At 46.3% G+C, this 13882-nt stretch overlaps 1 protein-coding gene across 1 annotated transcript in view; it reads left to right on the forward strand.

The window, feature by feature from the left end:
* LOC310839502 (uncharacterized protein) overlaps positions 1-12760 on the forward strand; it is a 34718-nt gene extending 21958 nt beyond the window's left edge. Inside the window, exons 10-16 of the mRNA XM_083728140.1 lie at positions 3091-3186; positions 4052-4282; positions 7683-7705; positions 9196-9311; positions 10595-10621; positions 11571-11597; positions 12079-12760. Coding sequence (XP_083584266.1) covers positions 3091-3186; positions 4052-4282; positions 7683-7705; positions 9196-9311; positions 10595-10621; positions 11571-11597; positions 12079-12608 — 1050 coding nt within the window. The 3' untranslated portion in view covers positions 12609-12760. The remainder of the gene's footprint in view (positions 1-3090; positions 3187-4051; positions 4283-7682; positions 7706-9195; positions 9312-10594; positions 10622-11570; positions 11598-12078) is intronic.
* Positions 12761-13882: the final 1122 nt, after the last annotated feature.

Genomic DNA, 13882 nt, shown 5'->3' on the forward strand with positions numbered 1-13882 from the left:
CTCCTGCATCGCAGGGGGTGGGCCTCGATGACCTTTGGGGTCCCCTCCAACGCTGCCATTCTGTGATTTCCTATTCTAGGGTCATTTAGTCCATAGGTAGGCAAACTAAGGCCCGGGGGCTGGATCTGGCCCAATCGCCTTCTCAATCCGGCCCGCAGATGGTCCGGGAATCAGTGTGTTTTTACATGAGTAGAATGTGTGCTTTTATTTAAAATGCATCTCTGGGATATTTTGTGGGGCATAGGAATGCGTTCATTTCCCCCCAAGAAATATAGTCCGGCCCACCACAAGGTCTGAGGGACAGTGGACCGGCCCCCTGCTGAAAAAGTTTGCTGACCCCTGATCTAGGCCAACCCCCTGCTCAGCTAATGCATCCAAACTCGACTTAAAAACTTTGAAGGAAGGAGAATACACAACCTCCTGAGGGAGACCATCTCACTGTTGAACAGCTCTTACTGTTTCATATACAGTGGTACCTTGGGTTAAATACTTAATTCGTTCTGGAGGTCCGTACTTAACCTGAAACTGTTCTTAACCTGAAGCACCACTTTAGCTAATGGGGCCTCCTGCTGCTGCCGTGCCACCAGAGTACCGTACCTCGGGTTACAGACGCTTCAGGTTACAGACGCTTCAGGTTACAGACTCCGCTAACCCAGAAATAGTACCTCAGATTAAGAATTTTGCTTCAGGATGAGAACAGATATTGTGCAGTGGCGGTGGGAGGCCCCATTAGCTAGTGGTGCTTCAGGTTAAGAACAGTTTCAGGTTAATAACAGACCTCCAGAATGAATTAAGTTCTTAACCTGAGGTACCACTGTACGTATCATTTACTGATTTCTATACCAACTTTCTTTTCCAGGCAGTAGTATTCTTCATATCTTTTGCCGCTTTATATTTCAAAGCGGGGGGGACCTCAAAGCAATTTGCAACAGAGTTTTACAGAGCAAAACACATTCAGGCTTCAAGGGAAATACTTTTAGATCCTTCTCTAAGTGACACTTCGCTTTCTGCATATATTGTTTGCCTACTTGATGTAAACAGATGAAGGGTGGGAAGCCAGTTTGGTGTCGTGGTTAGAGTGTGTTGGACTGGGACCTAAGAAATCCGGGTTCATGTCCCCATTCGGTCATGAAGCTCACGGGGTGAGTCACTTGCCTCTTAACCTACCTCACAGGCTTGTCGTAGTGATAAAATATATTAAATATATTAAATATATTAAATTTTAATATATTATTATTATAATATATTAAATATAATATTAAATTTACGGCCTGTATGTCACTCAGGGAAAATGTGATGAAAATGCAATACAGGTGGTATATGACACCCGTGAAATTGGCCAAGATGTACAAGGTAGACAACAAATGTTGGAAATGCAAACAAAAGGAAGGGACATTTTACCATCTATGGTGGGAATGCAAGAAAGTTAAAAGTTTCTGGGAGGAAGTGTACAATGAATTGAAAAAGATGTTAGGCTATACTTTTGTCAAAAAACCAGAAGCTTTCTTACTTTGCATTATGGGAAAGGATATTAGGAGAAAGGATTACAAACTCTTCCAGTACGCGGTCACGGCAGCCAGAATGGTGTTAGCTCAGAGATGGAAGCAGGAAGAAATCCCAACGGTGGTAGAGTGGAGAGCAAAATTAATAGAATACGCCGAGCTGGACAAACTAACAGGGAAAATAAGATACTTAAAAGATCAAAATTTTATTGAAGACTGGGGGAAATTCGTGGGTTATCTGGAGAACAAATGTTTTGTAAATACAACGTTAGTGGCATTTAAAGAGGCTTTGTAAAGAGCTAACAAGTATTGTTTAATTGAAACAATGTAAAAAAGGAGGTACGAATGGCAATATGAAAGGATGGGATGTGACTCTAAGACTCAAATACGAATGAATGTCAACATCGCTGAAGGAAGCCCAAAATGATAAGAAATGCCGAAACTCGAATATAATGTATATAATGTATAATGTATATTTAATCGAACTCAATAAAAATTTTAAAATGCAAAAAAAAAAAAAAAAAAATGAACCATGTACTCCTTGGTGAAATGCAATAAGTAAGCTCTTCTGCTTAAGAAAGCTGGGGAGGCCACCTAGAGGGAGATGTCAGATGACAACCAGGCATCCCAAGATCTTCATGTGGTCACAATTGGAGTTGCAAAACGCAACTGGCACCTTGGGAATTTCTAACGCTGCTTCCAAGGAGCTCAACTTGGTGTTTCTGGTTCTCCTCTCAGCCCCCCTCCTCCAATTTCACTCTCACAACAACCCTGTGAGGTAGGTTAGTCTAAGACAGGCATAGACAAACTTGGCTCTCCAGATGTTTTGGGACTACAACTCTCACCACCCCAGCTAACAGGACCAGTGGTCCAGGATGATGGCAGTTGTAGTCCCAAAACATCTGGAGGGCCGAGTTTGCCTATGCCTGGTCTAAGAGATGGAGACTGGCCTAAAGTCACCAAGCAAGCTTCATGGCTCAGCATGGATTCGAACCCTGCTCTCCCAGTTTCCTGGCTTTCTCCCCATCCCTCCTTCCACAGAAGCAGTGACATTTTAATGTTGTATTTTAATTTTGTTTTTAAGTTGTATTCATTCAACTTGTTTTTATTATTGCTTGTTAGCCGCCCTGAGCCCAGCCTTGGCTGGGGAGGGCGGGGTATAAATAAAAATTATTATTATTATTATTATTATTATTATTATTATTATTATTATTCTCACTGCAGTTTTATAAATACCATTTTTGGTCAAGAGCATAACTGAGAGGTGACTTTCAATCTGCCGTTCTGCACATACTGACTTTGGAGTAAGTCCCACTGAACTCACTGGGGCCTACTTCCAAGTAGAGACACGCAAATCTGGCTTTAACACATATTTGTTGCTTTGGTGTCTCTGTTTTTAATTATCTTCTGTGTCAATCGCCTCGAGGCAGTGGTTTAGAAGGGGATAAATACTTTGGTGATGATGATGGCATAATGGAAGGCAACTAAAAATAGATGCATTAGAAAGAAACCACCAGTGAGTCAGTGTGTGCGATCCGACATGAACTGAACTCCTGACAGAGGAAAAAATGCTTTCCTGATTCTGCAGAGGAAAATCAAGTCCCACCTGACATATCTGAAAAAGGAGAGAGAAAAGCTGGTGAACCTGAAATTTGCTGAAGAGATGGGGAGGCAGGAGTGTCTGGTAAGTTTGTGTTTATTATGGGTCCTGTTATTGGGCTGTGTGTGGGACGCGGGTGGCGCTGTGGGTTAAACCACAGAGCCTAGGACTTGCCGATCACAAGGTCGGCGGTTCGAATCCCCACGATGGGGTGAGCTCCCGTTGCTCGGTCCCTGCTCCTGCCAACCTAGCAGTTCGAAAGCACGTCAGAGTGCAAGTAGATAAATAGGTACCGCTCCGGCAGGAAGGTAAACAGTGTTTCCGTGTGCTGCTCTGGTTCGCCAGAAGCGGCTTAGTCATGCTGGCCACACGACCCGGAAGCTGTACGCCGGCTCCCTCAGCCAATAAAGTGAGATGAGCGCCGCAACCCCAGAGTCGGCCACGACTGGACCTACTGGTCAGGGGTCCCTTTACCTTTACCTATTGGGCAGTGTGTTGTCAGGTGGAATCCCCATGGCCTTCTGGAAATTTAACATTTCTGGGAATTTTGAAGCTATGGCGGGGGGGGACGTTCCCCCCTTGCTTTCAATTTAATATTGTGGTTAAAAAATAGACAATATTTATGTTTTTAAAAGGAACTTTTACAGATCACAAGCCACTGTTACTTTAGAAGCATAAAACATACACTAGTGGCCAAAATTGTGGAAACCTTTTGGGGAAAGTGTATTTCCGAGGTTTGATGGCCCATAATATCATTTTTGGGGGGAGTAATACCATAAAACTATGTACCAATAGAAAGATAATTTAATGAAGAATGTGATGCAGCAAAGGGGCGAAAGTGGCCCCTTTTCTGTACCCGCAAGTTTTGTGAACAACCATGCCAAAGAACCTCATCATTGCACCTCTGCCCCCTTGCCCAATTTCTTTTCATTCTCCCCCCCCTGCCCAGATGTTATTTGAAACGGAGAAGAAGAAAGCCCGGTCTTCCCTTGAGCGAATGATCCAGTTCCTTGTGGAGAAACAGCACCTCTGGCTAGGCCAGCTGGAAGATCTGCAGAAAGCGATGGAGAGGAGGCAGGAGGAAAACCTCGCCAAACTCTCTGAGGAGATTTCCCGACTCAACGAGCTGATCGCAGAGATGAAATGGAAGTACCTGCAGCCCACGAGCGAATTGTTGCAGGTGAGTATACAGTACCCTGTGAGGAGCTGAAGAGGCCTAAGGGGTGAAAGAAGGCACCAACTCAAGTCTGGTCTCCTTGATTTCAGGCATGTTGCTTCCAGCCATGTCCTGGATGACTTTCACTAATAAGCAAAGTCTTTGCCTCATAGGGGCTGCCATGCTCCTGTGTTGCTGACCTTGACTGGCTGAGGTCCATAACTCCAATGCCTCCCTGTGAAGGGAGGGAAATAGGTAAAGTGCAGGGGGGGGGAGTATTTGATCCCCTGCTAAATTTGCTCGTTTGCCCTTTGATGAAGAAATGACCAGTCCATAATTTTAATGGTAGGTTTATTGTAGCTGTGAGAGACAGAATAATAACAGGAAAACCCCCCAGAAACCCAGAAGACAAAAGTCAGAGATTGATGTGCATTATAATGAGTGAAATAAGTACAGTGGTACCTCAGGTTACAGACGCTTCAGGTTACAGACACCGCTAACCCAGAAGTAGTACCTCGGGTTAAGAAGTTTACCTCAGGATGAGAACAGAAATCACGTGATGGCAGCAGGAGGCCCCATTAGCTAAAGTGGTACCTCAGGTTAAGAATAGTTTCAGGTTAAGAACGGACCTCCAGAACAAATTAAGTTCTTAACCCGAGGTACCACTGTATTTGATCCGTTTGCAAAAGATGACTTAGTACTTGGTGGCAAAACCCTTGTTGGCAATTACAGAGGTCAGACGTTTCTTATAGGTGGCCACCAGGTTTGCACACATCTCAGAAGGTATTTTGTCCCACTCCTCTTTGCAGATCTGCTCCAAGTCAGTAAGATTTTGAAGCTGATGTGTAGCTACTCGAACCTTCAGCTCCCTCCGCAGATTTTCGATGGGATTAAGGTCTGGAGACTGGCTAGGCCACTCCAGGACCTTAATGTGCTTCTTCTTAAGTCACTCCTTTGTTGCCTTGGCCGTGTGTTTTGGGTCATTGTCATGCTGGAATACCCATCCTTGACCCATTTTCAAAGTCCTGGCTGAGGGAAGGAGGTGCTCACCCAAGATTTGACGATACATGGTCCCATCCATCGTCCCTTCGATGCATTGAAGGTGTCCTGTCCCCTTAGCAGAAAAACACCCCCAAAGCATAATATGTCCTCCTCTGTGTTTGATGGTGGGGATGGTGTTCTTGGGGTCGTAGGCAGCATTCCTCCTCCTCCAAACACGGCGAGTTGAGTTGATGCCAAAGAACTCGATTTTGGTCTCATCTGAGCACAACACTTCCACCCAGTTCTCCTCTGAGTCATTCAGATGTGCATTGGCAAACTGCAGACGGGCCTGTACATGTGCTGTCTTGAGCAACGGGACCTTGCGGGCTCTGCAAGATCTCAGTCCTTCATGGCGTAGTGTGTTACCAACTGTTTTCATGGTGACTATGGTCCCAGCTGCCCTGAGATCATTGACAAGTTCTCCCCGTGTAGTTCTGGGCTGCTTCATCACTGTTCTCATGATCATTGCAACTCCATGAGATGAGATCTTGCATGGAGCCTGAGACCGAGGGGGGTTGACAATTATTTTGCGTTTCTTCCATTTGCGAATTATTGCACCATCTGCTGCCACCTTCTCACCAAGTTGCTTGTAGCCCAGTCCAGCCTTGTGCAGGTCTACAATCTTGTACAATGACATCCTTGGACAGCTCTTTGGTCTTGGTCATGGTGGCTACTTTGGAATCTGCTGGATTGATTGCTCCTGTCGACAGGTGTCTTATGTACAGGTACTGTAATGAGCTGGGATTACAGGTAAGACCTCTCCCTTACGGCAGGCGCTTCTAATCTCAGCTCCTTACATCCAGTGAAGATACCAGGTAGCCTGACATCTGGCTGGTTCATAGGGGATCAAATACTTATTTCACTCATCATAATGCACATCAATCTCTGACTTTTGTCTTCTGGGTTTCTGGGGGGTTTCCCTGTTGTTATTCTGTCTCTCGCAGCTACAGTAAACCTACCATTAAAATTATGGACTGGTCATTTCTCCGTCAGAGGGCAAACGGGCAAATTTAGCAGGGGATCAAATACTTTCCCCCCGCACTGTAAACCAAGGACGCTGGTGTTCCTTCTCTGGCCCCAGCCAGCAGGGCTGAAGAGCCCAAGGATGGCCTCTGGCAAGGGAGCATGGGCCAAGTCTTCCCTTTCTTCATAGAGGATCCTTACATAGAGGCCTGGCTATTCCCACCTGTCCCCTCTACCCCCAACGGGAGTTTCCCTTTTCTTCTTCTCTGGTTTAATGGGGTGGAAGGCTAGAAGGAAAGGCCTTATACCACAACCTATCAGCAACAGTGTTTTTACTCTTTGTGACATGTCTGCTGATTGGAAACAAAGCAATGCAACGACCCCAAAAAGTTTGCAGCCACAAACATTAGAGAACGCAGGGTGGTATTTGACTGTCCTGATAGCACCAGGAGCCTACAAAGACATGGGTGTGCCATAAATCGGATGTCAGGAGGTGCCCAAAGACACCTTCCAGAGCTCTTGAAAGGAAGAAGGCCTGAACGTAGAAATAATAATAATAATAATAATAATAATAATAATAATAATAATAATTTTTTTTAAAAAAAAAATATTTATATCCCGCCCGCCCCAACGGAAGCCGGGCTCAGAGCGGCTAACAACAATAAAAGTAACACAGCATTCTAAAATCAATTCATTTTAAAATCAATTCAAAATCAAATTAATGGCAACCATTGCACTGGAGTTCTGTGAGGATTGCCAAAGGAGGGGGTCAGACTGTGCCTTGGCCAAAGGCCTGGGGATGGAACAGCTCTGTCTTGCAGGCCCTGCGGAAAGATGTCAAGTCCCACAGGGCCCTAGTCTCTTGTGACAGAGCGTTCCACCAGATTGGGGCCACGACCAAAAAAGCCCTGGCTCTGGTTGAGGCCAGCCTAAACTCCCTGTGGCCCAGGACCTCCAAGATGTTTTTGTTTGAAGACCGTAAGGTCCTCCGTGGGACATACCAGGAGAGGCAGTCCTGTAGGTATGAGGGTCCTAGGCCGTATCGGGCTTTAAAAGTTAAAGCCAGCACCTTAAAGCTGATCCCCTACTCCACCGGGAGCCAGTGCAGCTGGTATAGCACCGGGTGAATGTGATCCCGCAGCGAGGACCCCGTAAGGAGTCTCGCCGCGACATTCTGCACCCGCTGGAGTTTCTGGGTCAGTCTCAAGGGCAGCCCCACGTAGAGCAAGTTACAATAATCCAGTCTGGAGGCGACCGTTGCGTGGATCACAGTGGCTAGGTCAGGGCGAGAGAGGTAATGGCGATTTGTTTTCCACAGACAAGGAAGGGGGCAGAGGAATCCCTATTTGAACAAGTAGTAGCCCTGTGTGTCATCTGCCTGTGCTGCTGGCAGCCATTTCTCTCTCTGTTTCTCTTTCAGGACACCAGAAGTTCCTTAAGCAGGTACGTGGCTCTTTCTCTCCTCCCCATTTCTTAGAAACAGAGAATTGTAGAGTTGAAGGGACCCCAAGGGTCAACAAGTCCAACCCCCTCTTTGCATCAGGAAGCTTAGCTCCCATGGAGTTATTTGGAAGAGAAAATATATTATTTCCCTCCATCTCGTTTATTTTTTACTCCCCTCCTTTCCCCCCTGCTCCTTCTCCTTCCTTTTCCGATTTCATTTGCCATCAAACAGCTTAAATCCCGTTTAAAAACAAATGAAACAAAACCCAGATTTCTGCATATGGCTTCCTCCGAAAATCCTGGGAACCGCAACTTACCCCTCCCTGAGTTACAGTTCCCAGCGATTTTAATAAACCACAGCTTCTAAGAATCTTTGGGGAGTCGCCATGTGCTATAAATGTATTTTGTGTCTGCAGATTTAGGGGTTTTTTTTGTCGGAAAGATCACAAGAGGATTTAGGGACATAAGGTGGGGTCCCCTAAGTGCTGTGAACTCCAGCTGAAAGCCGTTCTCCCAGCTGCTTATATCAAGGTCTTCCCCAGCCTCTGCTACATGAGACTATTTTGAACGTGAAGCATGTACTGTACCACTTAGTGATGAGTCCTTGCTTTGTATCTGCACCGGAGCTCCTCATCTCTCTTCCGCTTGGCCTTCCTGATCCCCCGCAAAAACAGCAGCAATGAAATTTCATTGAGACAGGTTTGTATAATTAAGTTGGATTAAAGCATTCTGGTGCATCAAACTCCCTTAAAAAGGAATCAGCCTTTTTGCAGGAAGGAAAGTGATGGAGAAATGTGGAAATGTGGAATAATAACCTCCACGCAAACAAATCAGAATGAATGCTCCCTAGACAGTGGACTGTGCATCACCTCCATGCAAGGTTTGTGCAAACAGCTCAGGATGAATGCTAAGTAAATTGGTCATCTAGAAGCACTTTGATGCTTACAGGAAAAATATGTTTTCTTACTTTTAAAAAAAGTTATTTATGATTTTCAATTTTATGCATTTCAATAATTTTACAAGCATTTTAACATTTCAAAACTCGACTCCCCCTTTTTTTGCAGTTCCTTAAATTTATTTATTTTATTTTCTGCATATTCCAAATTAACTTAATCATTTATTCATCTACTTTAAATGTATACTCTTATAAGCCTGAAGGTTATTACCATAATCCCGCCAATGTTCTTATCTTTTTACAGTTGGTTTGTAAATATTGAATAAACCATTTCCATTCTTTTATGAAAAAGTTTATCTTGATTTCTTATTTTTCCAGTAAGTTTCACCATTTCTACATATTCCCTAAGTTTTTGTATCCATTCTTCTTTCGCCTGCACTTCTTTCCATTTTGGGGCAAATAACATTCTTGCCGCCGTAGTCGCATACATGAATAAGTTTCTGTAGGGATTGGGTAGTTCTGCCCCTATAATTCCCCAAAGGGGAGCTAGTATGTTTTACTACTGCTCCATAAACACGATTGTATTCCCTTCTAGGTACGAGAAGAATTTGGGAGGGCATGCAGTGGTCCTTTCTCCCAGGCTGGAAGAGAAGCTCAGAGTTTTCTCACAGAAAAATGCTGCCTTGGAGAAGTCTATGGAGAACTATAAAGGTACTGAAGGAGGACGGGAAAGGACAGTAGCTGGCACAGGGTTAGACAGGCAAACTACTGTTCAGCTGTCTTCCCACTGCCAAGAGCTGCAATAATAATAATAATAATAATAATAATAATAATAATAATAATAATAATGATTTATTCATTTATTTATACCCCACCCATCTCTCTCGGTTTCCCCAGCCGCTCTGTGGCTCCCAACAGAATCTTATTAATAATAATACAATTAATAATAATAATAATAAAGTGATAAAACATCAAACAATAAAAACTTCCCTAAACAGGGCTACCTTCAGATGTCTTCTAAAAGTCAGATAGTTGTTTATTTCCTTGGCATCAGATGGGAGGGCATTCCACAGGGCGGGCGCCACTACCAAGAAGGCCCTCTGCCTGGTTCCCTGTAACCTCACTTCTCGCAGTGAGGGAACCGCCAGAAGGCCCTCGGCGCTGGACCTCAGTGTCCGGGCAGAACGATGGGGGTGGAGACACTCCTTCAGGTATACTGGACCGAGGCCGTTTATGGCTTTAAAGCTCAGCACCAACACTTTGAATTGTGCTTGGAAACATACTGGGAGCCAATGTAGGTCTTTCAGGACCGGTGTTATATGGTCTTGGTGGCCACTCCCAGTCACCAGTCTAGCTGCCGCATTCTGGATTAGTTGCAATTTCTGGGTCACCTTCAAAGGTAGCCCCACGTAGAGCGCATTGCAGTAGTTGAAGCAGGAGATAACCAGAGCATGTGCCACTCTGGCAAGACAGTCCATGGGCAGGTCGGGTCTCAGCCAGCATACCAGATGGAACTGGTTCCTGGGAGGGCATAGGAGCTCAGCTAGGTGCAGTGGGGCAGCAGCAGCAGCACCAGTCTGATGACCCTGCTGCCTCACCTTCACCGCGCTGGCCTCCACACGCCTTTCCCTTTCAGTAACCACGAATGACGCTCAGCACTGAGAAAGCAAGTGAGCCATGCCATGCTGTCTGCGGCAAACGCTTCTGGCCATGGATGCAGCTATCAGCTCCCATTCCAGGCTGTTCGCAAGGAAAGCCAAATCCTTTTAGATGGGGACCTGTCTTTTCTGGAGATTCCTGGAAATGTCTGAAAGGGCATCTGAAGAACCGTTGCTGCTGCTCCACCCCCCAGGAGTGGCTTGTGCTGATCGAAATGTGGAGTTTCCTGCCCACAAGGGTCTTGAGATTGATTATTATTATTATTCACAAAACAAACTGCCGCTCAACGTATGATGGTCTGAATAACTTTGTTCACCTTTTCTTCTCCATCACAGAATCTCTGGAGCAAGTTCTGCAACCAGGTACCGTATTTTTTGCTCCATCCGATGCACCTGACCATAAGACGCACCTAGTTTTTAGAGGAGGGAAGAGGGAAAGCCCCTTTTTTGGAGGGATCAACTCACAGTCCTGCAGCTTCTTTAGGAAAGGAGCCTGTAATGGTTATATGGGGTTGCTCGTGCGTAAGTTGCCGCCACTCCTGGCTAGGTAGCCTAGTTAAACATTTCCTGGCTGGACAGCCCTTCACTTCGTGGCTGTTCAGTCGCTAGCAGAATCTGTCAGTGGGTGTTTCTTGAATTTCTTCCAGCAAAGAAATTCTTTGACGCCAAGTCTACGCCTACTTTCCCTGCGGGGAAGTCTTCTGCACAGGGTGGGTGTGGGTAGCGGAGGACCTGTGCTCTCCCCGCTGGTCTCCAGCGAAGAGTCCTGGAGCCCTCTCTCCGATTCCCCCATCCGCCCCCCTTTATCCCTGGTGTTACGCTGAATTCCTTCCCCAGCTGCTGAGTCCCCTCTCTCCCTGCTTGTCCCTTCTCCGGCATCGCTTGGGAGCGCTGCCTCCACTCCTGTCTCCGATGTCAGTTCCCTGACAGAGCCATTTCTACAGTTTCCAGACAGATAATCTAATCAGCCAGTCACATGGCACTGCGGAAACAAACAGCCTCCGTCTGCAGAACATTCAAGCATGGAGGCCTGGGCAAGCGGGCAGGCCAGAAAGGGAGCCAGCAGTCGACCACACATTCGCTCCATAAGACGCACAGACATTTCACCTTACTTTTTAGGAGGAAAAAAGTGTGTCGTATGGAGCGAAAAATAGGGTCATTTTCTAGGAATAAAAGGAAATGTTGGTGCCCAGTGGCGCACAACCACAAATCGTCATGAACGCATAATGAACAGGACATTTCGGGGGGGGGGTGTCTCTGTGTTTACCGAGAATCAGCTTTTAAACTTGTCACCCTTTCCTTCCCGTAACAGATTATTTGAAGCAAACCTTGCAGAAAGGTAAATAACTCAATGGAATGGGAAGCGCTGGGTGGGAAGTTGGAGACTTAGCTGCTTAATCGGGTGGCAATAATAATACAGTGGTACCTCAGGTTAAGAACTTAATTCATTCTGGAGGTCTGTTCTTAACCTGAAACTGTTCTTAACCTGAAGCACCACTTTAGCTCATGGGGCCTCCTGCTGCTGCTGCCGCGCCGCCGCAGCACGATTTCTGTTCTCATCCCGAAGCAAAGTTCTTAACCTGAGGTACTATTTCTGGGTTAGCACAGTCTGTAACCTGAAGCGTATGTAACCTGAGGTACCACTGTAATAATAAAATGACATTTTATTTATATCCCGCCCTCCCCAGCCGAAGCCAGGCTCACAGTGGCCAACAACAAGAGCAGAAGTTCCCTGCCCTCGCCTCTGCCCCTTACCCCAATCCTTTCGCCGACATCATCCCTCCTCCAATTTCCTTCTCCGCCCCTCTCTTTTCCCACAGCGAACGTGACTCTGGATCCGGACACGGCCCACCCCTTCCTCATTCTGTCCCAGGACCTGAAGGCCGTGCGGAGAGTTCAGAGGGAGCAGGACCTGCCTTTCAACCCCGAGAGATTTGACACCATGCCCTACGTGCTGGGCTGCGACAGATTCACTTCCGGAAAGCACTGGTGGGAGGTGGAGGTGTGGGGCAAGGCGACGTGGGCCGTGGGGGTGGCCACGGAGTCGGTCAGGAGGAAGGGGGGCGTCGACATCAGCCCCCACCAGGGGATTTGGGCCATGGGGAAGCCGCCCTGCTACTCCCCCTCCCCCTGCCAGTTCCTGGCTTTTACTTCCCCTCAGCCGACTGACCTGACCTTGAGGAGAGAGCCCAGGAAGATCCGCGTGGCCCTGGATTGCGAGGCGGGCTGCGTGGAGTTTTCCGACGCCGACACGGAGGAATTCATCTTCGCTTTCCCTCCGAGATCGTTCTTCGGGGAGAAAATCCGGCCCTTTCTGCAGGTGTGCTGCGACGTCAGCCTGAAATGCTGAAACGCAAACTCTGCAGGGCCACCGCCCTGAGAGGAGCAAATCCTCTCCAAAACTTCTCCGTTCTAGATGGTAAGATTCTTCCATCTGCAGAAAAGAAAAGGCAGCAAATAAAAACAGTCTGGGTTCGATGGGCCCTTTCGTTACCACTCTTTGAAATGATCGTTGTAAACAAAATAGGAAAAAGCTCCAAATGCAGCGGTACCTCTGGTTGCGAACGGGATCCGTTCTGGAGGCCCCTTCACAACATGAAAGGAACGCAACCTGCAGCATTGGGGTTGAGGGCATGATTATTTCAAAACATTGCAGGGAAAGGAAGCTTCTGACGACTGTTTTGAGTTTTTTTCACTGATTGCTGCTTATTTCCAGCACTTTCCCCCTGCATAGGAGTGAATATCTAGCCCCCCCCTTGGAATAATTCCAACAACATCCCTCACGTGTAATGTGCCTATTCATTCCCTCTCTTCCCACCCCTCCTCTAATTTTATGACACTGCAAGATAAAAAGGATGACTACAGGAAGCTTCACAGCAACACTGCCATCTTTAAATTATTTTTATTCCATTTTCTTGTATAAGATTTCTTACCTGTCCTTCACCACAGGGTCTCAGGGTGGGTTATGGCAATGTAATATACAGCTATAAAAGGCAAAGCCATTGCAGCTACCAAAAAAAATAATTCAGGTAAAACCGTTCTGTGGAACAGAACAGAGTAATATAAATTCAGCCAGAGATGTGGGTCTTAAAAAACACAATACTTTAATTGTCAAACTGTTAAGTGGTACATTTAGCATTTTTAGGTAACAGTCACATGTTATGCGGGGTGCATTTGGGTTATGCAATATTCATATTCATAAATAGCTGACAAAAGGGTTCAAGACATGTAATCATAAGACACACCATATTACAGCTAAAAGCAGAAGTTTATCGAGGGACATACAAAATGCTTGGCGAAGGTTTCACATACAGAAACTGCTTTCAGATGATAGATAATATCTGAAAGGACAGCAGAGCAAGGCCAGATAGATGTGTATTTATGGTACAGGATAACATCACGGTTCTTGTTTGGAAAAAGAGATTGAAGGACAGGATGAAAGGCTATCTCTGAAGGACAGTTAGCAGCCTGGGGAGCGAATCGGCAGGAGGTGAGGTAGACTGAGGGAGAAGTGATGGCAAGGAAGATCTGGCCCTAGACTCGCAATAGTTTTTGTATGTGTCAGGGGTTCAGAAGGAGAGACACAGGAGGGGGAGCAAATGGAGAGTGAGGAGGAGGAGTACG

This window comes from Podarcis gaigeae (genome assembly GCF_964106915.1).
Source record: "Podarcis gaigeae genome assembly, chromosome: 2".
In the NCBI taxonomy this organism is placed as follows: domain Eukaryota; kingdom Metazoa; phylum Chordata; class Lepidosauria; order Squamata; family Lacertidae; genus Podarcis; species Podarcis gaigeae.